This window comes from Elgaria multicarinata, chromosome 15, assembly GCF_023053635.1.
Source record: "Elgaria multicarinata webbii isolate HBS135686 ecotype San Diego chromosome 15, rElgMul1.1.pri, whole genome shotgun sequence".
Taxonomy (NCBI): domain Eukaryota; kingdom Metazoa; phylum Chordata; class Lepidosauria; order Squamata; family Anguidae; genus Elgaria; species Elgaria multicarinata.
Genome location: NC_086185.1, coordinates 12,569,092 through 12,597,013, shown reverse-complemented (window position 1 = coordinate 12,597,013; position 27,922 = coordinate 12,569,092). Strand labels below are relative to the sequence as shown.

The following is a 27,922-nucleotide window of genomic DNA, read 5'->3' as shown; positions in this document are numbered from 1 at the left end:
TACGGCCTTGGGCAGGGGCAATCCAGTATAGACTATGGATCCCCAGATGCTTCAACACCATTTAAACATGAAATGAAGAATGCCTGCCTCTCAACTGGCATGCATGAGCAAGGAATGCAACTTTTCTCAAGAAGTTTGGAGTGCAAGAGATGCATTTTATTGTATGCTCATTACAATGAGTAACACATTTTGAAATAATAATCCCACGTAACAGTGACAATCTTATTTTACAGCGTGTACATCATTTTTTACAGCCACATAAAACACAAGTAGTTTTCTAAGGTTTCCCAAAGTTAACTTTCTGAAGTTTAGAAGTATAAAAAAAATTTATTCTCAAGGAACTGATTCTCATCTGGTGCAAAAACAAAGTATGAACATTATCCGAAACACAAAGCCACAACAGAGTAGCATGAAGTAAAGTTACAATTTATCATGTGAACAGCTGTGTGCAAACATGAAGCAACTTAAAAAAAAGTTTAAAAAAGGACACATTATATGCATAACATTTATGAACAGTTTTTTATTTATTAAATAGCCCTAGACCAGCTTGTTATATTTAAGCGCCATTTTGATTTGCAGCATGCTAACACAAAGCATTGTTTAAAGGGATGCATATTTCAAATGTATACACTGTAAACTGAAGATCCACCTCCAAACTCTAGCGGCAGCATATTGTTCTGGTTAAATACTGCATATATAACTTTCTTACAGATTGAGAATGCATGTTTATAGTATGGTATACATTTTGTATGAATCGATTAAAAGGTGCAATTTTCATGTCTATACTGATTTTCCTTTTTTTTAATTTGCAAGTAAGGACCACAGTAGTCCGACCTTGCTAGCAACACTGCTCCCAAAGTTTCTCTAGCCTTTCCCAACGATTGATTTCTTTCTATCTTGATACTCTTTTTTAAGGGAAGATAGTAAAGTAGCAAGAAAAAGAACCGTGCCAAATCTTAGCACCAACGGCTGCCTCCATTTATTTATTTTCCTTTTTTAAAAACAATAATAATTAGATCAGTCAAAAGGTACTTTTTTTCATATGTGCCATACTGAACATTCAACTGCAGCTGCAGATAAAAAGGGAAATTATATACATACAAGTCTTTAACCCTAGCACCGAACAACACCTTTTGAGCTCAAAAACATAATGCTGATTTTTTTTTAACACTATATCCTGCGATAAAATAGGTTAGCAGCTCTGAAAAAATGTTTCAAAATTGCTCAATGAACCTAAATAAATGAAGGGAACGAAGTTTCCCAATGAAATGTATGTTTGCTTTAAAAATTAAAAGGAAGAGAGATCTCAAAACCTGAACAATTCTTGGATCCTATTTCCCAACACAAATAAAATATGTAATTACCAAGTGACTGACGTCTACCTAGGTTCACTGTCAAAAACTGCATCTGGTAGTCTTTCCTTAGCAAATATTTTTAAAGGCTCCCATTCCAGGTTTTGGTTAAGGAGGCAAATGGCGTTATTGATAAAGGGCTAAGATAACGGTCTTAGTATTTTCTTTAGCTTAATAATGTATAATACTTTAAACAGAAGACATTCAAGGTCTCTTTCTGCAGCTTCTCAGACATTCATTCATCTCTCTGCATTTATAGTGTTCTTTAGGTTCTGATGAGCAACAATCAGAGGGCTATGAGATCCCCTGTCAACCCTAATACTTTTAAGACTTTTAATACAAAGAATGTAAAGTTATGATTTAATATCAAGCTTTGAAACCAGGAGAAACAGTTCATGAGAGTTTTCTTCCCCAATTAGCGTATCACAGTTTCTAAATTGCTTTCTTCCGCAGCTCGTATGTTACATCAGGGCCTCTTTGTGGTGCCTCATTATATGCTGGTTTTTCTCTGAAGGTCTACGGAATCCCTTTTTGCAGTACTCGCACCTGTGTGGATAGTCTTTTGTGTGTATCGATATGACATGCCGCTTGAAGCCTGACGCGTCTGTAGTGCTATACTCACAATACTGACATTGATAGACTTTCCTTCCACTGTGGGTCTTCATGTGCTTCTTCAGTTCTATTTGCTGCCTAAACCCTCTCTTGCACCGTTTGCATTTAAAAGGCAGGTCCTTGGTGTGAACGGAGAGGATATGTCCGCTAAGTACAAAGGGATCCGAAGTCTTAAAGTCACAGTGCCGACACTGGTGTATCTTTTTCCCTTTATGGGTTTCACTGTGCTTTTTGAGCTCCGACGGACGGTGAAAGCCTTTCTCGCACACCTCGCATTTGTGAGGGAAGTCTTTCGTGTGAACCGATATGATGTGCCGTTTCAGGTCACTCGAGTTGGTGCTCTTGTGGTCACAGTGCGGGCACTGATGGGTCTTATGCCCTTGAAACAGTTCCGTGTGCTGCTGGAGTTCTTTCTCATCTGTGAACGCCTGTGGACAATGTTCACATTTAAAGGGCAGCTCAGTACCGTGCTTGGTTTTGATGTGTGTCTTCAGATTGGACTGATCGGCACAGCGGAAGACACAATGTTGGCACTGGTAAGGCTTCTCCCCCGTGTGGGTCCTCATATGCTTTTTGAGCTCGGAAGGGTGGCGGAATCCCTTCCCGCACTCAACGCAAACGTGAGGGAAGTTCTTGCTGTGAACCGCAAGCAGGTGCCGATTGAGCAGTCCTTGCTCTGCGGTCTCATAGTCACAATATTTGCACTTGTGCAATTTCGGCTCCTTGTCCCTCAGGATCAATTTATTCGAACTCAGCGGGCTCGCTTCTCTGTACCGCCTGGTGTACTCTGTGAACTCATGCGTTTTGTCAACTTTGTTGATGAGCTTGTGGCTCTCCAGGTGATTATGAAAGCTCACTTTCTTGTTAGTTGTAAAATCACAGTCTGTGCACTGGTATTTCTTCTTAATCATGTGATCTGGGTGGTTTTTCATATGCCTTTTTAAGAATCCCCTGGATTTAAATTTTTTCCCACATATATGGCAAGGGTAGACTGTTAAGGGCTGTCCATCAGGACCTATTATAACAGCTGTTTAAAGAAACAACAGAAAAGATCATGAAGTAAATCAGAAGAAAAAGAATGATTTTGAGGTTAATCAAGCACAATGCAAGGTCGGTTTAAAGAAGGTAGATCTTCCCAGAGTTTAGATAACTAATAGTGCAATCCTACACAAAATCTACTCAGAAGCAAGCCCCTTCTTCTGAGGTAAATGGGATTTACTCCCAGTAAAGTGTGTATAGTATTGCAGCCTGTGTCAGCAAAAATTCTTAAGAGCTAGATTGGCAGTCATGCATTTTCCCCATCCTTCTACGATGGGCACATTTTCGGATCTCCAATATTTGCCATAGAAGGTCCTTGCTTCACTAATCATATGAGAAAACAAGTAACAACTCTCAACGAGTTCTTAAGTCATTTCCTAGACATGCACAGCAGTTTGTACAATAACCTGTACAACAGCTCCTGAAATGCGTTGTGAAAATACCATGTGCAAGGGAATTGGATTTGACACTTGGGCGAGGATAAACATGGGGTTTCTGCAAGCGTTAGAAGCTTTGCGCTTTTCTTTAAAGGAATCCAATCTCTTGTCTATTTTCTTTTGCTCTACTATAAGGAATTAATTTTGTGCCAAACTTTCACAGAAGAAGATTTTCAGATCTTTGTATACAATATCCTAGCCTGTTCTATAGATTGTATTTCTAACGTTTAAGTCACACTTATTGCACAACCACCATAAATAACAGAAGATACATACTTTCTTCTTGCATTTTCTATGGATTATAAATACTAGCATTAAATGACATGTTCTGTTTAAACAGTCTATTTGTGTTAATAGGTACTGATATTAAATGACCTTTTGGGGAGGCCGTTTCGTATGCACGAAATAGGCAAATATCTCATGAGCTGCCCTTTGGCCATTTTCAACCAAAATATGCCTACTATTATGCTAAGATTACAAGAACCTAGAAACTAGAGGAATGCTATAAATGAGTCAGGAAATACACTCCTGACTTAATGCAGCTAATAAACTAAGAGGAGACGCTACACAAGCTTGTGGCAGTTTTCAGTCAGAAAATTCCCAATGATTCAAGCATGTAGGAATAGCCACACACCTCTCTCTGTTTAATAAAGTTAAAAGCTAGCCAAGAAAGTTGTTTTACCTGTTTGCCACTGCCTTGTTTCCCCTCTTCTTCTTTTCTTGGCCTTCTGTTTAAGCAGTCTATTTGTGCTAATGCTATCACAGATTTGCAGGTATTGTGTTGCATTACCATTTTTGTTTTCTAATCTTGCATCCACGTTGGTTCCTGATATGAAATACCAGATACTCATCACAACGGTGCAAGCAACTTCTTTGTAAGAGCTTATTTTTTAAAAAAACTGAAGCTGTTTACAAAAATGATCATCTGTTATTTTTGTGTTTGCACTGAGAATAGAACGATAGAACTGTGCTTCAACATAAGGTGCTACAAGCACCAGAAATAGCTACATTCTTTTGTTAAATGCAACACATAGAAGGCAATGATTTGCTATTGACTTCTTTTTCATCTTATGTAAGCTGTCTGGGAACATTGTTGGCTGAAGAGCGCGGTTAAAATACTTTGAATGAATGAATGAATGAATGAACAGCAGCTAATATCAATCTCATATTTTTTTTCTACATTCAGGCCATGATCCTATACACATTTACTTGGAAAAAAGCTCCATTGAACTCAGTGGGATTTATTTCTGAAAAGGATTGTACTTAGGGTTGTGCTGCAAGATTTTTTAATGAAATATGAACTGCTTCCAGGACTGGGTGTGGTAGAGAAAGGCACAAAGAAGAACAGGCTGATCCACAGCTGTACACTCCAAACCAGCTTCCTTTCCTTTTCCATTGCCTTCCTCACCCAGCAACGAGGCTAAAAGTTGCTGTTTGTACTAGCTAGTGTCAGGTTTAAAAGTCAAGAAGGAAGAACTGCGAGGTGGCTTGATTTGGTAGTATCTCAGCAATGGCACCAGTGGCAGGTCTACCCAAATGGCACTGGAAATGATCAACCTAGCAATAGTTTTCTTTTCTCACAAATTTAGTTCTCTCCCATACTAATATTCACATATATCTTTATTGCATTGATGATGGAGCCTACATGTAGTTAAGAGTTTCTTTATAATGCTAGACATTTCAGCAATTCTTTATCTTCTCACCTGGTGTTTGACAGTCTTCATACCTCCTGGGAAGTCTTCTATCATCTCCTAGAAGAGAAAAGTGTAGTTTAGTTCACAATTAGTGAGTCCATGAACATTTTAAAACAGTCTGGCAGAGAAAACAATTCAGCTAATAAATACCCTTTATTGATTGCCAAGCTTTTCTTTTTCACACATTCTCTAGAGGTGCCAACCCAAAAAGCATAACCTCACCCACACTTGTAAATTACATTTAGGGTTTGCCACTAGCTGCTTCAAACTGAAACTGACAAATATACCGTTTTTGAAGCACTCATATTTTTATCACGTTAACGAGAAGTCAGCTTTGCTATTTTTTTAATCACACAGGCAAATAGCCTTTAAATGTCCAGGTGAAGCTATTTTACAAATTAACACTTGTCAGGTAAACAGAGATCACTCCATCAACAGAGATGTCATACTACTTGGCAATCTAAGTGTGAAGCATCTGGCCACTGTTTCTTAAGGATTATATGAATCTGCCTCATACCAAGTGAGACCACTGGTCCATCTAGTCCCGTGATGACTACGCTGACAGTAGTTTCCAGATTTCAGGTCTTTCCCCACACCTTGTACTTGATGCCAAATCTCCCCTTCACTACAGTCAAAGGGTAGGTAAGCTTTTTGGGGCGTGGGTGCAATTGGAAGTTTGGGAAACTGTCCTGGGCACCACCACAAAATGGCAGCCATGGGAGGCCTGATGAAGGATAAGTAGCCTGAGTGCGAGGTAGAGCTGGGGTCAGAATCTCAACACACTAACCGAGCCCTTTGAAACCACAGGTTTCAGCACCACCAGAAACCTATTTCACAGCAATCTCAGATGTTGGCAAGAAAATGTGTTAATTAAAAAAACCAAAAACCATGGGAAGTGTAGGGTGGGTGCTATGCCCACAGGCTCCATTGCCCATATGAAGACAGATGAGCAGGCAAAGGCATTATATGGAAGCAAGAACGAAACGGACTGAGGAAATTAAGGAGGAGCTTTTAAAAAGCTGCTGCTTTCTTCTGCTCAGTTAATCAGAAGACTGCAAGCACAGGGCCCGGTTGAAGGCAGAACACGAACAGCTTCTCTTGCACGGACTTCAGTTGCTTAATAGGAAAAATGCTGGCAGTTCACAAAACAAAAACGAAAAGGGGGAAAAAAAAATACAATAGCTTTTCGTGGACTGCACCCCAATTCTGCCAGAATTAATTTCTTGGGTCACCATGACAACAGTGGCAGCCGCATTTGTGGACTCCAGTTGTATACAGTGGTCAAATAGCATATGACCTCATCACACTGCAACACTGCCTCAATTCGCCATCTAGTGGCAGTTTGGACTGAAATGTAATTTCTCTGCATTCCAGGGTAAGATGTCTCCAATGGTCTTCGAGTTTCATCAGGTAAGAATAGCTACTTTTGTAAAGTTGCTTGCAAAGGGAGAGAGGGTAGTCTCAGAAGTGCATGAGGGACAGCTGAAGTCACGGAAGTATTAGTGGCGTATCTACTTTCTGCCACTCCATACAGAATCTAGGTATGTGCTTGAAAATGTGTTCGCTGGGCAAGAGCCGTGTGGCCTAATTATACTAAGTATTAAACTACAAGACATCCTTTTAGAAGTATTATTTCAATCCAAACAAGAACCCAAAAAGCTGAGGGCATTCTGGAGAGCCTTTGAACATTTGGGCAGGAAGAGATGGGTACACGCTCTCAGCTCTAAGGAGGCATTGTAAATTGTAAATTAAAACCAACAAAACAAGATGTGCAGTGCTGATCCATGAGCAAAACATCCGAAATCGGGGATTGGGGGATGGGATCCAAAATCTATGATGTTATTTTTTTTCCTCCTGAATTTTGGTAAATTAATTGAGTGGAGAGAAAGGAGAGGTGGGACTCTCGTGAAGAGAGAACCTAGCATCCTACCATAAGCAGCAGCCCATGCAACAGGGACAAAAGTTTTATTCACACCAGAGTCTTCAAGCTGTGCATCAGGAAGAGACGTTGCTTCCTCTTCACCAACAATAACCTCCATGTAAACTTCATCTGCTATTTCAGCACAACCTAGAGTTAGTGTTAAAGGAGACTTAATTAATGATACCATCTATGCAAGTTTAATTCGTCTATGTTCAATTAATCGTTAGTTTTTTTAAAAAAAATCTAGAACCTATATCTACTAAACTGAAATCAGCTAGCCTGTGTGATAACCTAAAATCAGGATTCCAGATTCATCAAATGAACTTGAAGCAAGTCCACGCACACCCACACCCACCTAATTAGGTTGCACTCCTAGGCGAGGAAATAAGCTCCACTGAACTTACTTCTCAATAAACATGCTTAGGATTGCACAGCAAAGCTTTTTATTGGACTGTGACAAGCTTATCATGGGTCTTGAACACAAAAGACTGACCTAAATAAAGTTTTCTTTCGAATGCATTCACAGTTGTATAATACAGCTACGTCGTACAGTTCTAGTAATAAAAAGTTTGGTGATGTCTCTTTGCTTTTTAAAAACCAAGATGCTCACTGGCCTTAACAAATTTTGAAAAGCGAATAAGCTAATGAGATATCCAAAGCAGAAGAAAAACTATTGACATTTATGGTTTGACAGCACAATCCTGTGAATGTTTATTCAGAAGCGAGCCCTGCTGCCTTCAATGGGGCTTATTCCTAAGAAGTTGTGTTTAAATCCACTTAACTGGGAGTAAACCACATTGAACCAAATGGGACTGGCTTTTGATTAGACATAGGATTGCACTGCTAATCTATAAATTAAAAATGTACTATTAAATATATACCCCGCCTTTCTGCCAAAACTGGCGCTCAAGTGGCTAACAATAAAAAAATTTGTTTAAAAACAAAATCACAATGAAAACATAACACAAAACAAATTAAAAACGTAATTAAAAAGGCAACGACTCCCACCCCACTTCAGCAACAGATCAGCTTACAGATGAAAGGCTGGCTTTAATAATTACTTGTTTCTTGAATGTCTTATTTGTATATGTTACAGTAAATGTGTTGACAATAAACCTGCCAATTCCGTGCCCCGTGAGTTAGCTCCAGAATGCCTCAAAAGGCAAAAACAGCCATTTTTTTACAATCACTTACACTGGATGCTCAGCATTTATGGGTGTATGTATCTCTAGTAGCAAATGTGGAGGCTTAGGGCTCCGCTGAAGATAAGGGTCTGGTCGACAATGAACTGACTGCAAAGGGTGCATTGTCTAACAAATGCTTTTTGTGCACACAGTGTAGCAAAAAGACTTTGTTAGCAGATCAGGGTTTGCATGGGGACGAACACAGAGGGCCTGAAGAACACAGTCCATGAGGAAATTGAACAAGGCATTACTAAGGGTTAGAGTTAAGATGTTGCTTAAGATCAAAAAGGTAGTTCACATGAAGGGATGCCAGAGAAAGCCGAAACAGATTCAAACGACTTCGAATTTGTGAAGTCTTTTTTTCTTTCCAGAATTTTATGCAAAATGGATTGTCCAAAAATACAAAAGTTATTGGAAAATACACTAATATAGATGCCTTCAAGAAACAAAGAAATATTGTTTTATCTACCTCCAATCTTTCCTTCAGCTTGCAATGTTTAGCTCTGAGAAAAATGCATAAAATATTGGATACCAGTAACTGTTACTGCAAAAGTTATGTAAATTGCAGTGGGCATTTTTGCATGCTTCTCTGAAGGGGAAACGAAATCCGATTCCGTCAATGATTGGATGACAGAAGGAAAGATGGTTGACAATCTGTGATACACACAAGGAATGGTGTGCCTGTTTCATCATCATCAGAGCCCTGCCCTGAACAGAGTGGACAAGGTTCAGGATTCGTTTCTATTGAAGATTGGAAGACTTTATTGAAGACATCAATTTACGTTTTAGTGAGCCATCACTGTTTGGTATTTATAACCCCCTGTTGAAGTCAGGATATTGTGGACAATTCTATTGTATTGAATGGGGCCGGGGGTGGGCAATGCATTATGCTTGTAAGCAATAAAATTGAGCTGTCCTTTATCTCTCCTTTTTGTGGCCTGGATTTCGGTTCCTGAGTACATAGGCCATAGCTAGACGGGGCGAAATCCCGGGGCGATCCCCGGGATCGTCCCTGTGCGTCCACATGATGCACAGGCAATCCCTTTCTTGACCCGGGATCTCGACCTCCCCTTCGAGCCTGCTTTTTCGACAGTCTCAGGATGATCCCGAGACTGTGGAATGTGTGTGTGGGTGTTGCGGTTTGTCCCGGTTCCTTGCGACGAGCCGGGACCTGCGCACAGGGTGCCCATCAGGGTGGGAAAAATAAGGGGGGGGAACCCTACCTTTTGCGCACGAGCGCTCCTCTCCTTTAAGAAAAACAAAACAAAATGGCGGGTGCATGCCGCGTGTAAACAGGGGGGGATCTCACGATAAAAATATCGCGAGATCTTCACCCCTCCGTTGCGCTAGACCAGGTAGGTCTAGCTAAGGCCATCGTCTGTTTAACCCTGGTAAACACTTACACTGACTAGAGTCAATCTTTACATGTACCTATTTGCAAACATTTGCAAAACATCTCTGGAGCTGTCACAATTCCTAGGCAGATGTCAACAGCAAGACATTTCTGACATTCACTGTAACATATAAACTACCGTAAATCACAATGCACATGCTGTACAGATACAAGGAAGTGTAACTGCACATAGGAATTGTGCTAGCTGTAGCATCTAGTCATCTACACACCAGTTCACAAGTCTGTGATGTGGCAACATAGTACAGAACCGGAGCACACATGACTAGCTTTGTGATGACCTCTCAATGTGGGTTTTTGCAGTTGCTCAGATTACGGTTTGTTTATTGACTGACATGCAAAATATATGGCTTAAGTAATTAAGCCATAGGAGCTAGGAGCGGGGGGGCTTGTTAGGATCTTCTAAAGCATAAAACAGTCATTTAATAACGCAGAGAGAAAAATCCAGTCGAGTTTATAGTTCATAGTAGTTGTAAGAGAAACGACAAAATTAATTTCTTAACAACACGAAAAATGTTGTTCTTACTAATATCTTCATCCTCCTGAGAGGAATCCTTAACAGCCATATAAACCATCTTCTCTCGCTGTACTCTGCCAACGCCTCCTTGCTCTAGAACTCCAGCTACAGAATGCCCATTATGAAAGTCACTCTCTGTTACAATTTCTGTTCCACCTTGAAGAGAAGGAATAATTTTCAATTGATAACATTTTTAACAGAAACAGTAAAATGTTTCTATTTCTGTTCTGCGTGCTAGGTGAAATAAACGGTCAACAAATGTCATCCGGGCAGAAGATAGCATGGTGGGACAGTATTTTTAATTTGTTTGTGACATGACAAACTGTCATGGGTTGGGCATAGAGCAGGCAGGAACAAACTTAAAGGTGTCTTTACAGGGCTCGGGAAGAGAGGTAGGTTCTGGAACTGGAGTGAGATAACTGAGGCAGGGGGCATTTCAAGCTGTTCTGAATGTACGGGCACAGTTTTCATAGCTTGGTTTCGCAAACTACTCGTCTGATGAAAGACAATTTAACAGGAGGCCATGACAAAGAGGTATTAGTTGTACACAAGGTAGGCAGGTAGATTGGGTTAAACGTTACAAACTACTGCATGAACAGAAGTTGAGATACATACCTATTTCCACATCATCCTCAGCTTCAGCTTTAAATATGTAAACTTTAATAACTTCGGAGCCAAACCCATCGTCTTTAGATACGTCGTCATGCGAAACCTCAGTGCTGATTTTTAATGGCGTGTTTCCAATATGGTCAAGCTTTTCACCAACATCATCCACTACAAAAATAAAAAGAATGTAGTTAAATTTGGGGGAAGTTTGAAGCAATTATTAGCAATGTTGCCCAAGCATTATTCGCTCATTTATGCCATTATAAAGCTGGCATGAAAAACAATCACTTTTGTTCTTGTTTATTTTGTGGCAATTTCATGTAATATAAATATATTTGTTTTAATTCTTTTTTTTTTTTACAGTTTTAATCAATCAACACTGTTAATTTCACCACCAAAAATGATCAGCAAGTGCGCTCTAGAAACATGTCTGTTACATTATGCTTGATTAAGCAACTGAATAAGCCATGGTAGTTTGACTTTGTACTGCTTTTCTTTTTCTCCACTTCAAAAAAGATAGTCTTAAAGCATACAGATGCCCATGTTACCAATTTTAAAATCGAAATTAACCCTGTCTGTACAGTATTTGTCTTTGTAAAATCTTCAGTGTATCAAACAAAGCTTCTATCAAGCAAGTTTCTAATCAGGCTTGCTTTCAAAAGTAAGGTATTTAAAAAGCTGAAAGGGTGACTGATCTACAACAGTGTACAGTGAGTTTACCCTTTTAGTGCTCGGGCACCAAAGTTAGTGAGTCACCCTTCTACCAACTCCGTTTGGTGGCCCAGCTACACCCCTAACTGGACAGGGTTAACCTAGCTTCAGTCATCCATGCTCTGGTAACTTCCAAATTAGATTACTGCAATGGCCTCCACGTGGGGCAACCTTTGAAGACGGTTCGGAAGCTGCAGCTTGTGCAAAATGCAGCGGCCAGATTGATAACAGGAACCAGAAGGTTCGACCATATAACACCTGCTCTGGTCCACTTGCACTGGCTGCCTGTATGTTTCTGAGCCCAATTCAAGGTACTGGTTTTGACCTATAAAGCCTTACACGGCTTGGGACCACAATACCTGACGGAACGCCTCAGCCGATATGAACCTACCCGTACACTGCGCTCAACATCTAAGGTCCTCCTCCGAGTGCCTACTCTGAGGGAAGCTCGGAGGATGGCAACAAGGGAGAGGGCCTTTTCAGTGGTGGCCCCCCAATTATGGAATGATCTCCCCGATGAGGCTCGCCTGGAGCCAACATTGTTAGCTTTTTGGCCCCAGGTCAAGACTTTTATCTTTTCCCAGGCATTTAACATCATTTATCAACATATGCTAAGTTTTTTTTTTAAATGGACCCCAGAACTGTTGTTGTTAAATGGATACTATTGTTTTTATATTTTTGATGGTTTTAAATTTTGTATACTTTTTATAATGCTCACTGTTTTTAACTTTTGTAAACCGCCCAGAGAGCTTTGGCTATGGGGTGGTATATAAATCTAATAAATAAATAAATAATTAAGTGCTGGAGCACGTGTAACACTTCCAATTTCTAAAGCGAGCGGGGTGGCCTACTCAATCTCCCCAGTTCTCCCTTCTTGCATGCAAATCTCCCTTCAAACATAATTAATTCTCCCCTCTTACATCAAACTGACCTTAACCATGGGTATGGCTAATGAGGATTCTTACTTAATCCAAATATAATATTCAACCAGACATGCTGGTCAGTGCACCTTGTTTAAGAATAAAACCATGGCTAACACCAGTTCCCATGGAAGTCCTAAACATAGTTAAGTAGGGTGACCATATGAAAAGGGGGACAGGGCTCCTGTATCTTTAACAGTTGCACAGAGAAGGGAATTTCAGCAGGTGTCATTTGTATATATGCTGAACCTGGTGAAATTCCCTCTTCATCACAACAGTTAAAGCTGCACTAGAGTGACCAGATTTAAAAGAGGGCAGGGCTCCTGCAGCTTTAACTGTGGTGATGAAGAGGAAATTTCACCAGGTTCCCCATATATACAAATGACACCTGCTGAAATTCCCTTTTCAATACAACTGTTAAAGATACAGGAGCCCTGTCCTCCTTTTCTTAAGATCACCCTAAGTTAAGGCTAGCAGTGGAAAGGCAGAACAGATTTGGCGCTGGGGAAAGGAAGGGCCTGATTAGAGGATTGGGAGCATTACTACGACGTTGGGCCTAATTCTTAACTCACAGACAACTGCAGCACACTAATTACTCCCTTTCAACACTCAACAACAATAACATTAAGCCAATCTAAGGAAATTTAGCACAAATTACTTTGCTGGAAGTTGGAACTTAAATGTCCAAGGTGGCACTTCTGTTAGTTGGTTGACAAGAGGCCCAATCCGTTTGAGGGAATACGTTCTTCCAGGGAAGTAAGTGAAGATTCACATATAAATACTTTTCTAAGTATTTTAAAAGGCTATGTTCAACATGTATTAATTAATATATAACATTACTAATACATAACACTAAAACAGTGCATCTTTTGCTTCAGGTGTGCTCATTTTGCCTGTGCTGGATGTCATGTAATGATACCTGCTAAAACTGCAGCAGTTTTTGGTGTCACTGATGAAACTTGTATTTCAGAAGTCTGTGAACGAGTCAGAACAATGCTGGAGCTACTGAAAACAGAACTAAATAGAAATAAAAAAGCTAATCACTTAAAAATTTAAAAAATATATATCAGTACTGCTACTGTAAACCATTAAATAATTAAACTTCTGACTTAACAAATGTTGCAGGGTTGGTTTGCTTTTTAAACGGGAAGGATTCCTTTAATGGGCAAAAGCCATCACCTCCTGCCTGTGCAACCTGCATGTGTGAGAGAGCATCTCCATAGAACCTAATGGAGCCCTTCTCTTTCCCATTAGCTCAGAGATGGATGTGATAGTGTTCCAAACATGAATAGCATATATGCAGAGAACATGGAGTAAAGCAAGGCTATTCCCGTGGGAATGGGAGAGGAAAGAGCTCCATCCTGCCTAGGGTGACCCTATGAAAAGGAGGACAGGGCTCCTGTATCTTTAACAGTTGCATAGGAAAGGGAATTTCAGCAGGTGTCATTTGTATGCATGTCGCACCTGGTGAACTCCCCTCTTCATCACAACATATACGGCTGCTGTACTATGACCAGATTGAAAAGAGGGCAGGACACCTGCAGCTTTAACTGTTGTGATGAAGAGGGAATTTCACCAGGTTCTCCCTATATACAAATGACACCTGCTTAAATTCCCTTTTCAATAAAACTGTTAAAGACACAGTAGCCCTGTCCTCCTTTTCATATGGTCAGCCTAATCATGCCTTTGGGGATCCCCTCCTACACGTGGGGTTGTGTATGGCAGAAAGTGATGAACTGTGCTGCCCAGTGCAGAAAAGGGCTTTCTTTTTTTTAAAAAAATATGGCTAATAAATAACTGCTTAATGGTACACTTAACAGACAGCCTGAACCTGAATCATTACCAAATGAAAAAAGGCATTTCTTTTTCTTTAAAGAATATAATTATGTTCTGGATAAGGTGTAACTGAACCCAGGTCACAGAGAGCAAAGGACAAATGCTTGTGAGTGGCAAGCCGAAGAATACCAGACTGTCTGGACTAAAATAGACGTTGTCGAAACATGCACAATACATGACATTTTGGAAGACAATATTGCGTTATTTTAGCTTCCTTTTTCAAGGTTCTAGTTGAAATATTTTTGTTACCCTGATTGAGGCACAACAATCCAGTGCTGCACTTTTTTATGCACTGGTTTAATTTTAGCCACAAAAAAATAATTCAGGGAGAACAAGAAAGCGGATTTTTATGCGTAATAACCAGTAATACTGGTTATGCATAATAACCAGTAACCATTAATACAAAACAAAGAATGCCACAGTGCCTTTCAAGGTGCGAGGGATGCCAAAACCATAGGATAAAGAAGAAAAAATAAAGTTATAAAACTTAATTTATTCAGATGTACTGATATTGAAGGCTACTTGTAGATAATTTAGGCATGACACTCATAAACAAATGTGACTTTCAAGTATCACACAAGCTTTGATTCACTTTGTATACCTTTTACAGTTTTATGTTTATGATGAAAAGAATCGAAAAGGTTCATGTTTTCAGTTACTCAAAAAACAAACGAACGTGGGGCTGTATCCAACTGTCTCTTTCCACCAACGGAATGGCATCCGCAAGTGGGAATGTATTCAGCTTCCCTCCCGAATCTCTCCATCAGTTCCACAAGGATGAGGAACCCTCTGGAACAGATTCGGGTTGAGGGGAGGATTGCAAGGGGAAGAGAGGAAGGCAAAGTTCTGTCGCGCAACTAGAAGTTAGCTTGCACAACAATGGATGACATTCATGGTCTCCTATTGCACAAATCCAGTGCACGTTTCAGTACTTGAGTTCTGCACGACAAAGATTCTAGAAGTCTCTGAGTTTATGATAAGAACTGAAGTGTTCCAGTGGTCAAGCATAGTTACATTATTCACCGTTTCTTGACCACATCCTATAGAAATCTACTTTATTAAAGAAGTGCTTATTTTAAAGTAACAACTGCATTGTAAGAAAAACCCTAGTGAAAGATATTCTACTGTAAAATAGGACGTTCAAATAAAACATTTGGAACAATAGGTATGGTAGCATATAAAAACACATGAGGAATGTCTTACCTCTTAAAATATATTTTCCCCCAAACATATCTGTTAAAAAACGTAAGTCTCTTGCCTGAAAGGCAGCAGTATTGCAACACATAATGTCCTAATTAACTGCTATCTTGAAATAATCATCCAGGATTCAGAGGTGAAAGAATAAAATAACATTTGCTGAATAAAGCTATTCCAACAGAATAAAGTTTTAATCCAGTGATAGAATATCCTCAATGGCAATGCTAGGATATTGTAAACCAAACAGTTTTTCATTTCTAGAATGGAGTTTAGTATTGAGTCCTTCCTGATAGTAATTAAAGATGATACTATAAAGGCTGATTTCAACAACACTCGCTATCTGGAGTTGCAGGCAAAAAGCCCTTTTCTGCACAGGTGGTTCACACAGTAGGGAGTAATGCTTAAATGTTTTTTCTACATATGTTGATTGAAACATTTAGAGCACAATGCTATGCATGTTAAGACAGAAAAAAGTCCAAGCTCTTAGCAATTCAATTCTCAGCATTTCCAGGTGATAGGATTCTAGGACTTTGTCTAAACATGCAAAGGATTGCATCTTTCCTGTCTAAGGATGCAATCCTACACGTTTAGACGAAAAAAAAATGTTCTACACGTTGAGCATTCTCCAGCCAGCCATGCTGCCCTATGTTTACATGAATTAAAATTGATATGACAAAAAGAAACATTTAGGCTGCAATTCTATATACACTTACCTGGAAGTAGCCCCACTGAACTCAATGAGGCTTACTTTTGAATAGACTTACAAAGGATTGCAGTGTAAGACTGCAACCTTGGAGTAAAAGCTCCATTGAATTCAATAGTACTTCCAAGTAAAGCATAGGATTGCACTCTTGAGCCCTACTGATATCAGTTGCATGGCGAAAGGCTTTTCAGTAGCAATAACAGGCAGTAAGGAAATGTTATATATTTTCTCCATGGAATTTTATCACAATGCTGCTTATTCTTGACTTTTCTTTTAAGCCTTAAAAAGTATGCATGCAGCTCTTATGGGTATAGAGACATGTTTAAAAATATGTCTACAAAAATGCTGGACATATGCTGGAGAACTGGAAATAAGGAGGCAAATAAAAATAGGTCAAATCCATTTGTCAAAGGATAATTCAACATTTTTTGGGTGCGAGAACCATTTGGGATTACAGTATTGTAGAAATGCACGGTACCCATCAACTGTAGCTTCATATCTGCTATAGTTATGAAAACAGGATTACACAGATATGGACTAAATAAAGAAATTTCAGTTTCATGCATTATTTAAGCACACACCTCTCAGCACCACTTTCATTTTAAAACTAATAGCTTCAGGGCTTTTACATTCTGGGCCACATGGTAAAAGCACAGAAGGAGAAAGAAACAAATCAATTTCTGAAAATGGCAGTACTAGTTATCAATATTATATCATCACAACACAAGCAATTGTAGAGGAAAATTTCATAACCTCTAACTTACCTTTCTTAGCGGTTTCCAGGTGTGAGATGTTCAGATTCACTGTGGATTGCCAGCTCCCAACTCATGTGATATCTCGGCATGCACTGTGCTGGTGATATCCCACAGAAGCCCATGGGATACATGCCGTAGCTTTACAGCTGTGCAAAATTTTTGAAAATTTGTGTTTTCCTAGTTTCGCTCTCACAGGGAACAATATAGGAATGTATTTATAATTTTAGCAAACCACGCAACGCCGTATTGCAGGGGTGGATAACTTTTGGCCAAATGCCAGATGTGGCCACTCATTTTATGGCCCAGAGCAGCTTTTCTTAACATGTGCGCTGCTTGCATACTCATGACCCACAGTGCAATTCTACGCATTGATAGCAAGACACTTCACCATCCTGATATTACTAGGGGTGGTGGAATCCTGAGAATGAAGGCAGACTTGCTTGTGAGAGAGGGAAATGGCTCAGTACCAAGGAAAAGTTGCCCACCCTTGCTATACTGTAACAGATTTTTAAAAGGAGGTGGTGGTGGTATATTACCTTACCCCTAAAAGACAGCTCCAGTGTGGTTCTGTAGAGGGTATAGGATCACCAGCATTGTGCATGCAGTGCCATCAAATGGATCAAGAGCTAGCAACCCACTGTGGGTTTCTGAACATCACAAACCTGAAAAACAAACAGAAAAGGAAGTTCTATGTTACTTGTGTGATATTGTTTACCTTTACACTGGCTATTGGAGCTATGCTTTATGTTTTTCATGAATTTCCTATGACTGGTCATTATAAACATTAGATAACTTTTAAAATTTAAGTTTTGAAAAATATATATATATATATTTTAGATGAATGGGGTTTTATTTGGAAATGTGTTCTAGAGATTTCAAAAAGCAATCAAGTTTGCTATGTCCTATATGGGCTCATGTTACCTGGAAGGTTTTTTGGTTTTTTTTACAATTCTCTCAAAACATGATTAGATCTTCCAAAATATTATATCCTTACCATTACTCATTTGGCTTAACTGTGTAGACAAAATGTCACTATAATATATGTACAATTAAATAACTAGTTAGAATAAATGTAAATACAGAATGAAATAAGGTGAAAAATGCAAACCTATTCAAAAATTTGAACAGTGAATCCTTCCAGTTTTTCCCATTTACAGGTTGCCAAATTTCATGCAACACATATTATATGCCATGAAATTACTAATAAAAAAAGTAGGATCATCTGTGCCTCAGTTGTGGAAGAAAATAATCCCTGTGTAAAATATATATTTCTGCAACATACAAAGCCATTAGTTGGCAGACCATGTTTTAGCAGTATTGACTATTTTACAGGGAAACTCTTCAGTCTGAGTTTTCAAGCCTACATGCCATCAACTATTAATTAGTAATGATAAAGGGTCTGATCTGATCAGTACTTTTAATTTAAAAAAAGCCTTTGTACTTTATTGACCAACATGTTTAATCTGGCCTTTCTGAATATGAAAATGGTCTTTCACAACCCCGCCCCCCAGTAAATTTTGCTAATTAGCTAAAAATAGTGATAGTAATACATTTGATACAGCGCCATTTCTGTTTCAAAATGAAACAAAGCCCAACACATTTTCCAGACTCTGAATATTCCAGGTATCAGTGGGGAAAAACAGATTTTGAGGACAACTAAATATAGCTTTTTCATAGAACTGGTGGTATGAATTATAAAGCAAATGTTAAAGAAAACTGCTATCCATGTACAACTAGGAACTATAGATCTGTATTAGGGATCAAAGACAAAGGTGGAGGCAAACTCTGGTGCTCAGGACAAAAAGAAAATGTATTAAGCACCGGAGTTTGCTTCCTTCTTTGTCTTTGGTTTATGGTGCCTTTCCCTCCACATTTCTGTCTGTATTAGGGATCAACAGTTCATTCTCCTGTGTATTAGCTGCACATGATGATACTCTCTCTTTAAAAAGACAACAGATCACACTACATATGGACCATGCAACTATTTTGCGGTATGTGGGTTTACATAATGGGCCTGTTCAGACAACACACTAAGCCATGATTAAGCCGCTAACCCTTTTGCAGCAAATGGTTAGTGAGCATGTTTAAACCGTGGTTAGCCACCATGGTTAGGAATGGTTCACATGGCACGTTAAGTAAGCCACGTTTAGCTCAAAATGCTTAACCACCATAGCTTGATGTGTTATCTAAGCAGGGTCAGTAAGGATATCCCCATTTCATTTTCATCGGAGATTTTCACTGCATTTGATTGCTTGATCATGGTTAAGAGATCATAAATGTAACATCTCTTAAGGCGCAATCCTATGTACATTTATACAGAAAAACCTCCAACAACTCCCAGTATTCCCCACTCAGTACTGGGGAAACATGCATAGGACTGTGCCCTTTACCCATGGTCAAGAGATCGTACGCTCCTGCTTCTTTCCTTCCACCAACTTATCCCTGACTTAGCATGACTAAGTTTGAGGGCTGAACATAGTTCAATGCTAACATAGTTAGCCTTATATCAGAATTTGAAAGTAGTTTTAACCAGTTTTAAACTCTGGTTTAAAGCTAACTGTGGATAACACTCAACTCAGAGCAGATGTAACCACAGGAAGTGCTGAAAAGGGAGGAGGGGAAAATTCAAATGGAATAGGTCGAGAAAAGAGAAGAGTACATGATTCTATCATACACTCTCTGAGAAATATTACATCTATACAGAGTCTTCTCTGTAGGCTGAACAGTTCTGTTCACGTTTCTTGTGCCCAAGATACTTTATCAGCCCTGTGGCTTTCCTCTAAATCTTTCCCAATTTCTTCCTTGACATGTAACATCGGAACACTTCAAAGGTATAACCAATGCTAAGTGAAGTTATTCTATTTCTTCCCAAATGTGAACAGGAAAGTCATATTCAAACTCACAACCAATTATACTTAATAACCTCTGATCATTAGATCACTTCTTGCCCGAATTTCATATATGTATATATCTTCACTTACAAGATATCATTAAATAGTCTTCAGATGTGCTCTTGCCATCATCATCATCTTCAGTCTTTATAGTAACTGTAGAACCAGGAACAGTGCCAGCTGCTTGAATCACAGTTTCTGTATCTGAATTAGTTACAAGAACCTCTTCTGAAACGATCGTGGGGGAGTCAGCTCCTGACACAGAATCTTGTACAACGTGTTCCAAATGTCCATCGGGACCCGTAACAAGATCAGCCACAAAAACCTGATCAGGAACCCTAACAGTTTCTGTTATTAGATCCGAAGTCAAAACATGATCACTGGTATCTAGTGCTTCTTCAATAGCAACATCCGCTTCCAACACAGATTCAGGAACGATCACGCCTTCCGTAACGACGTCAGTTTCAGTTATGATATCAGGTCCTTGGACAACTTCAGCTGCTAAGCCATGATCGAGGGTTATCCCGTCATCAGTGACAACATCGGAAACTAGTACAGCTTCAGGGACCGATACAACAATATGGTCTCCATCAATATGAGCGGTACCAGCCATTCCAGCCACTATAAAACAATTGTGAATGAGGAAATATATTAACAGAGACCTTTGACTAATGGGTGATATAGAAATGTAATATTTATTTATTTATTTTTAATAAAAGTTGTATTGCTGTAGCACAGTAATAAGCGTCTAATGAAGACACACAGGCTCAGTTCAGACAACACAAGTCTCAACATTGGTTTTGGAGATTTTACACCACCATTGAGAAATGTGTTTCTGTTGGGAAAACTCCATGCAACGGTGGAGGTTTTTTTGGAAAACACTCCACGCAGAATATCCACGCTGTGCAGAGGAGAGTTCCTGCACAACCTTTGTGTTGCACGTTGTGTGGCGCGCTCCATGGAGTTTTCTGTTGCATTGAGTTGACTTTTCCCACTGGCTACAGAGTTCTCTAGCAAGAGCAGCAAAAGGAGCGAGTGCCACTCTAGGAGAGACACTGGGATTGTTGTTGTTTTGCAGCAATGGCTGATGGGATACCATCAGGAGAGGAGAGAGGGCAGAGGATCTGTCAATCAAACATCGTGATGGATTTTACTCAACTCCACAGTAGCCCAGTCACACAACGGTGGAGTTAGAATATGTTGTGTGGGGAATACCCCCCAAAAACTCAAACATTGAGTGGAGTTTTCACGATGCATTGACTAACGTGTCTGAACTGAGCCACATTCTCTTTTATTATTATAGAATATCAGAAAATGTTTTGGCAACCTTTTAGCAAGTCCAAAGTAAGAGATAGCACCAATCTAGTGTGCCGTTCGGTCCATACACATTCCCCATGCCTTTATGTGGTTTTGCCTTTTGTCCACTGTGGCAGGAAAGTGGCAGCAGTACAGCACATGAAAGGCAGTCATGTTCTATCACCAGGCCCATGAGCCCTCTGGCTCCTGTCAGTGAATGCCACAAACCCCTATTTGCTACCTTGCTTTTGGCACCCATGCTGCAAGGTTGTTCATTCACAATACAAAGGATTAGCAAATATTTGAATTAAAAATAGAAGTTTATGTTGTGCTTGTGTTTTTACCAAAATCCTGCATAATCATAGTGTGAGGCATTTTGGATTCCTGTGTCTGCAACCCAAGACTTCCACCACCTGGATCCATAATCATCTATGCCCATTCACAAACTGTGAAAAGAAAATTATAACAGAAATTAGTACTTGCACTAATATTACATAGATAAATGACTAAGAATAATGTCTTAGCACGGTTTAGAATTCAATGCAAACACATTTCAGAAGCAAATGTGAGATTCTACTCTTCCTTTTCCAAAGATTCCAAGTGAGGAGCAGATACTAGCAAAACAGCTGAATGTTAAAGGCAATTGACTCAGTTGCTATTTGGATAAAATTATCTACAAATAACAGTGCAAACAACATCTAATTTTATATAAGATATTCATTTATAAATGGATTATACAATAAAATACAATGTAATCTTAGCATGTTTTATGCATAAATAAGTCCCACTGTGCTCAATTGGGTTTACTCCCAGGTAAGTGTGCCTAAGGATTGCAGGCACGTTTCTATTTACATTGAATATAGAACAAGAAATACTCCATAGATGTAGAAATACTCCATGTGCTATAGGTAGGTTTATTTAAATAAAAAGTGATGAATACACATATTCCGTGATTGTAATTTTTGGAAAGCTGAGGATTTTTGCTGCTGTTTTTACATGTTTGTAAGAATGATAAGGGAATTGTGCAATAGATGTATAAGACTATGGGCAAAGAAAAGGTTGGTGTAATATCCCATCACCAGATCACAAAAGACTGTCTTCTGAGTGTCTGTCGTTCTGAAACTGCCCTGCACAATTTTATAAGTATGTATGTATGCAGCTGTAATTCACTTTCAAACCTCCAATTCAAATTTCAGGATTTTCAGAACCTAATGGATTCTGAGAATTCATTAACTGTCAATACCATGCCTCAATGCTACATTAATCCATTTTTTTCATGGGATTAATTCACTTTACAGTTTGTCAGCTTTTTTTGCTGATACAGAAAAATTCATAGCATTAGAAATGTTTTGTCTGAAGAAAAAAAATCAAACAGTTGTACTTGTGTTTTGCTTAAGATAGGCATTTTAACGCCTGTTTAAATTATTTGGGGTCTCTGTGTCTATAACTTAAGGGCACAACCCTACTGGGTCGCTTCCCACTGGGCAGAAATTTCTGAGATCGGAGGCTTCCGAGATGCCTATACCCTGCTGGGCTGCAGCCAGAGGGAAATTTTGCCTCTCTGTCCTTTTTAAAAATGTTCCCCTAGACAGCCCTCTCAGCAAGAGTCATGCTGGCAGGAGAGGAACAATTCCACTCCCCTTACCCAAAGTTGACACTGACCTCAGAAGTGGAGCCACGGTGAAGCTTCCTGTGGTGGGTGGGAGAGGGGTGGGAGTGAAGATCTTACTGGGGAATTTCACTTCCAAAGTTCAGAGAGAGACCTCTATGCCAGGTGAAAATCCCCAGTATCCTATGCCCCTCAGACAATGTCTAGAGGCCATAGGATTGCCTAAAGGATCTTTTTTCTTTCTTTATAACAAAATTTGTGTGTGCCCAATGCTTATTAACCAGGATGCCACAAATGTTAAGCTTTCACCGTGTTTTGATTACTATTAAGTGCCTATAATGTTTGGGCACTGTAGAAAAATTGAAACATGAGCCCTGCTGCAAACTCTTGTTTGCTTTCTGACGAAATATCACATTTGCAAAAAATTAAACACATACCACCTATGCACAAAGCCAGGTCTGTAAATGATCGCTCACCTAGACACCTGTGATGAACCGAAATTGCCTCCAGATGTCCAGGCAAGCGTTCAGGGGTAAACTGGTGTACAGAGACAGCTTATCACACAAGTACAAATCAATGATACGTTCCTCAACACTGAAGACAATTGTGCCTGTGGTCACCTGAAGTGTCCCTGTGCAGGAAGTGCTTGAATGCGACAAATTGGGATCTTTCTTCTTCTTCCCACCCCTTTCTAACTGTGTTGTCATGAACAATAGTGCGGCTCACACCTCACTAGCAGTTGCAAAGCCAGCTTCCTATCTTCTGTGGCAACTCTACTTCAGATGCATACACAAGATAAATTGGCATACATTAGTTACTCAATATAACTAGGAAGAATCTTGAATATCTTCAGGACTAATAAAACTTAGTATAGATTTGATTACACGCTAACCACTGCCACTCTACATAAAAAGAATAATCCTATTCTTCCAATGCATGTTTTTGGGTAAAGTTAGTGGAGCAGGAACCTGTCAGTGGCAGGACTCACTACAGGTCTCTTCCACAGGGACACCAAAAATATCAATAGCAAGGGTAGGCAAAATTGCCAGCCTGAGGGCAGTGTTCCAGGTACTGAAATTGTACGCTGGTCCAAAAGTAGCTGCGAACAGCATGCACAAGATCCGTCTTTTCTCAAGATATATGGGCTCCTTAGCCGGGTAAGATAGCATCCCATAGCCATGCCGGCAGGGCTGTGAGTCACCCTGCACTTTTAAGCAGCAGTGTTTTAGGCTGCAATGTTGTGGCCCAGGGTGGGCAAACTATAGTCAAGTTGGCTACGGTGAGCCAGCCCGCAAGCTGCCAGCAGGTTGATGGTGATCCTGCTAACTTGGCATTATTTGGCTTGGCTGCCATAATTGCAGAGACCAGTAAAATGATTGTAGCTGCAGTGACCCCTTAAAAAGGGAGTGTGCCAGTGGAAGGGGATCCTGGGCAAACACCACACCACATGCCAATCATATGGAAAGGGTCTTGATGTACCCCTTAAAATCTGCATGTGCTCACACATACTGTCCAAGAGCAGAACCAGTAACTATGCTTGCTTGCAGCTGGGAACCTAGCTCTCAACACATCTGCTTTCCTATTTACATGGGAGTAAGTCCCGCTGCATTTCAACAGCACTTACTATTCCCCATGGCGTAGGGTGACCCTATGAAAACGAGGACAGGGCTCCTGTATCTTTAACAGTTGCATAGAAAAGGGAATTTCAGCAGGTGTCATTTGTATAGAGAACCTGCTGAAATTCCCTCTTCATCACCACAGTTAAAGCTGCAGGAGCTATGCTAGAGTGACCAGATTTAAAAGAGGGCAGGGCTCCTGCAGCTTTAACTGGTGTGATGAAGAGGGGATTTCACCAGGTGCTGCATATATACAAATGACACCTGCTGAAATTCCCTCTTCATCACAACAAGCTGCAGGAGCCCTGTCCTCCTTTTCATATGGCCACCCTACCATGGCGACAAATTCCAGGTAAGCAGCCCTGTTAAAAAGTCTGTTGCACTTGCAGCACACATAAAACGAGAGGCTTTCAATTGTGTATGTGCAAGGGCATATACCGTATTTCTTCGATTGTAAGACGCCATCGATTGTAAGATGCACACTAATTTCAGTACCACCAATAGAGAAAAAAACCCTAGGACACACCTGTGATTCTAAGACGCACCCCATTTTTAGAGATGTTTATATGGGGGGAAAGTGCGTCTTAGAATCAAAGAAATAGGGTACTCAAGTCTAGTCCATCCATGAAGGCTTATGCCTAGGATGACCATATGAAAAGGAGCACAGGGCTACTGTATCTTTAATAGTTGCATAGAAAAGGGAATTTCAGCAGGTGTCATTTGTATATATGGAGAACCTGGTGAAATTCCCTCTTCATCACAACAGTTAAAGCTGCAGGAGCTATACTAGAGTGACCAGATTTAAAAGAGGGCAGGGCACCTGCAGCTTTAACTGGTGTGATGAAGATGAAATTTCACCAGGTTCCCCATATACACAAATGACACCTGCTGAAATTTCCTTTTCAACACAACTGTTAAAGATACAGGAGCCCTGTCCTCCTTTTCATATTTTATTTATTTATTTATTTATTTATTACATTTTTATACCGCCCAATAGCCAAAGCTCTCTGGGCGGTTCACAAAAATTAAAACCACAAAAAACATCCAACAGGTTAAAAACACAATTACGAAATAAAGTATAAAAAGTGCAATCAGGATAAAACCACACAGCAAAGTTGATTATATGATTAAAATACAGAGTTAAAACAGTAAAATTTAAATTTAAGTTAAAATTAAGTGTTAAAATACTGAGTGAATAAAAAGGTCTTCAGCTGGCGACAAAAGCAGTACAGTGTAGGCGCCAGGCGGACCTCTCTGGGGAGCTCATTCCACAACCGGGGTGCCACAGCGGAGAAAGCCGCTATGGTCACCCTAGCTATACTAGAGTGACCAGATACAAAAGAGGACAGGGCTCCTGAAGCTTTAACTGTTGTGATGAAGAGGGAATCTCACCAGGTTCCCCATATATTATTATTATTATTATTATTATTATTATTATTATTATTATTATTATTAATTTATATAGCACCATCAATGTACATGGTGCTGTACAGATTATACACAGTAAATAGCAAGACCCTGCCGCATAGGCTTACAATCTAATAAAGTTGTAGTAAACAATAAGGAGGCATATACACAAATGACACCTGCTGAAATTTCCTTTTCAACACAACTGTTAAAGATACAGGAGCCCTGTCCTCCTTTTCATATGGTCAGCCTACTTATGCACCAAACCTGTAAAAATATGTGTTTTAGTATTATTTCCCAGCAAACACACAGAGCAGAGTGGGCTAAGGACGGCAATCCTAATGCGCACTTGCTTCGGAGTGAGCCCGGACTGAAATCGAAGCGGAGCTCACATCTGGGGGTGGGTAAAGAGGCTGAGAGGATCGGGAAGGAAAACAACTCCACTCCCAAACCAGTGGTGGGGCTCGCGTCCTGAAATCTTGTGTGTGTGTGTGTGTGTGTGTGTTTTAAATTTTATTCTCTCCCCACTCCTAATATATAAATGTACTGAATGCGTCCAGAAGGGCTGCCAGGCTCGATTGCTCAGCGCGAGCTACAAAGAGGGCTCGCCAAAGTGCGCGCGCGAGGCGGGGGCGCGCATACCTATACACATCACACACACACACATACACACAACCCTCCTCTTCCTCTCGCTTCCAATCAGCGCCCGTGATGAGCAAACAATAAAGCGGCGCTTTGCAGCCCGAGCCGGGCAAAAGGGGGTGGGGTTGTACCCATCCTTCCCCGGGGCGGTGTTGCGCGGCCGAGGGAGGGCAGGGAGCCAGGCAGCCATGCCTCGCGCGGGGCCCGCGGCCAGACGGACGGCGAGGGGGCCGAGCGAGACAAAGGGGGGCGCGCGGGGGAAGGCAAAGGAGGGGGCGGCGGTGGGGGGCGGCAGCCCCGCCGCAGAAGCCGAGGGGGTGGGCATAGAGTCAGGCGGCAGCGGCGAGGCTTTCCCCGTATCGCCCCGTCAGGCAGCTACCGGCCGCGGCCGTTTCTCTCCTTTTCTCTCTCACACTCCCGTCACGTCCCGCTGTCTTGTGAGGGAGCGAATAGAGGCCTCTTGGTGAGGCGGCGTATTAGTGAGGAAAGGGGTTTTCGGGGGAAGGGGAGGCCTTATTTTATTTTTATTGTTTTAGAGGGATTAATTGGGACGGAGGGTGGAGGGGGGGGGGGAGAGGAAAAAGGCCGCGGCTGACTCCGGGCTGCGCCTGTGGGCTGCCGCCATTTTGTTTTCCGCCATTTTCTGGCCGCCTCTCGGGCCCAGCCCAGGCCGAGCGCTATGCGGCAAAGCAGCAGCCCCGCTTCGTTTCTCCCCGCGGCCGAGCGGTTTATACGCTGAGGTAAAATAAGAACGGCAATTTTTAAAAAAAGTCGAAGCGGCGCAGCCGGGCTGCGTGGGTGGCCCGCGGCGCCTCGGGTAGGCCTCAGGGCGCGGCCTGCGCTGCGGCCTAAGCGGCCTGACGCGCCTCTCCCTCCCCCCTCGCCTCCGCCCTTTTTTTTTTATTCGCAATCTAATTCGTTTTGCCCCCCCTCGGCCCCCGTTCCCCGCCACCCTTCCTCACCTTCGCTTGGCGGGCTCGAGCCAGGGCGGGGGGGCGGGTCGGAGGCCGGAGGACTCGGCCGCCTCGGCTGCCGCTTTTTCGGGGCCTGGCATTCGGGGTCCGCCAGGTCCGAGGCCTGCACCAATCACAGGCTGGGGCTAGGAAACGGCAGGCGGGCGAGAGCGCGCGCGGCCTGCTCATTCACTCACTCACTCTTCCCCCCCCCTCTCCTCCCTTTCTTCCCCCTCCCCCACCAGGCGCCTCGCGACCGGCCGTTGCTGCAACACGTCATCCAGGCGCAGACGGCAGCCGCTCTCCCCAGCGCGCGCGCGCGCCAGCGGCCCCCCCTTTTTTTCTTTTCCTCCCCCCTCCCGCTCTTTCCACCATCTCCACCGCTGTCCTTTGAGCATGCGTAGCAAAGCGAATGAAGTCGACGAGTGCCAATACTCCTTTTGCCATTAGGGGAGAGCTTGAGACAGAACAAAACAAAAGCCGGGAAAAAGGTGGGGGGGGAGAGAGGGGAAGCAACTTGAATGGACTGCGGCGGTGGGAGGAAATGTGAGAGGGAGGAGAACGAGAACCAAAGAAATGGGGGCTTTGGTTGTGCGGTTCTCGGGCTAGTCTGT

The 27,922-nt window shown here is 41.3% G+C and overlaps 1 protein-coding gene across 6 annotated transcripts; it reads right to left on the bottom strand.

The window, feature by feature from the left end:
• Positions 1-134: 134 nt before the first annotated feature.
• Positions 135-27,497, bottom strand: ZNF711 (zinc finger protein 711). 6 transcript variants are annotated; one of them, XM_063141632.1, is made up of 9 exons: positions 27,318-27,497; positions 21,426-21,527; positions 19,876-20,406; positions 10,782-10,940; positions 10,176-10,322; positions 7,064-7,201; positions 5,143-5,190; positions 4,122-4,265; positions 135-2,991 (listed from the first exon to the last, which is right to left on the bottom strand). In XM_063141632.1, exons 2-9 carry the CDS (start codon positions 21,508-21,510, stop codon positions 1,814-1,816), a joined length of 2,430 nt encoding a protein of 809 aa, XP_062997702.1. In that variant the 5' UTR covers positions 21,511-21,527; positions 27,318-27,497; the 3' UTR covers positions 135-1,813. The 6 variants fall into 6 exon arrangements, with proteins under 6 accessions (XP_062997702.1, XP_062997703.1, XP_062997704.1 ...); XM_063141633.1 differs by having other exon boundaries at positions 7,109-7,201; XM_063141634.1 differs by lacking the exon at positions 4,122-4,265.
• Positions 27,498-27,922: the final 425 nt, after the last annotated feature.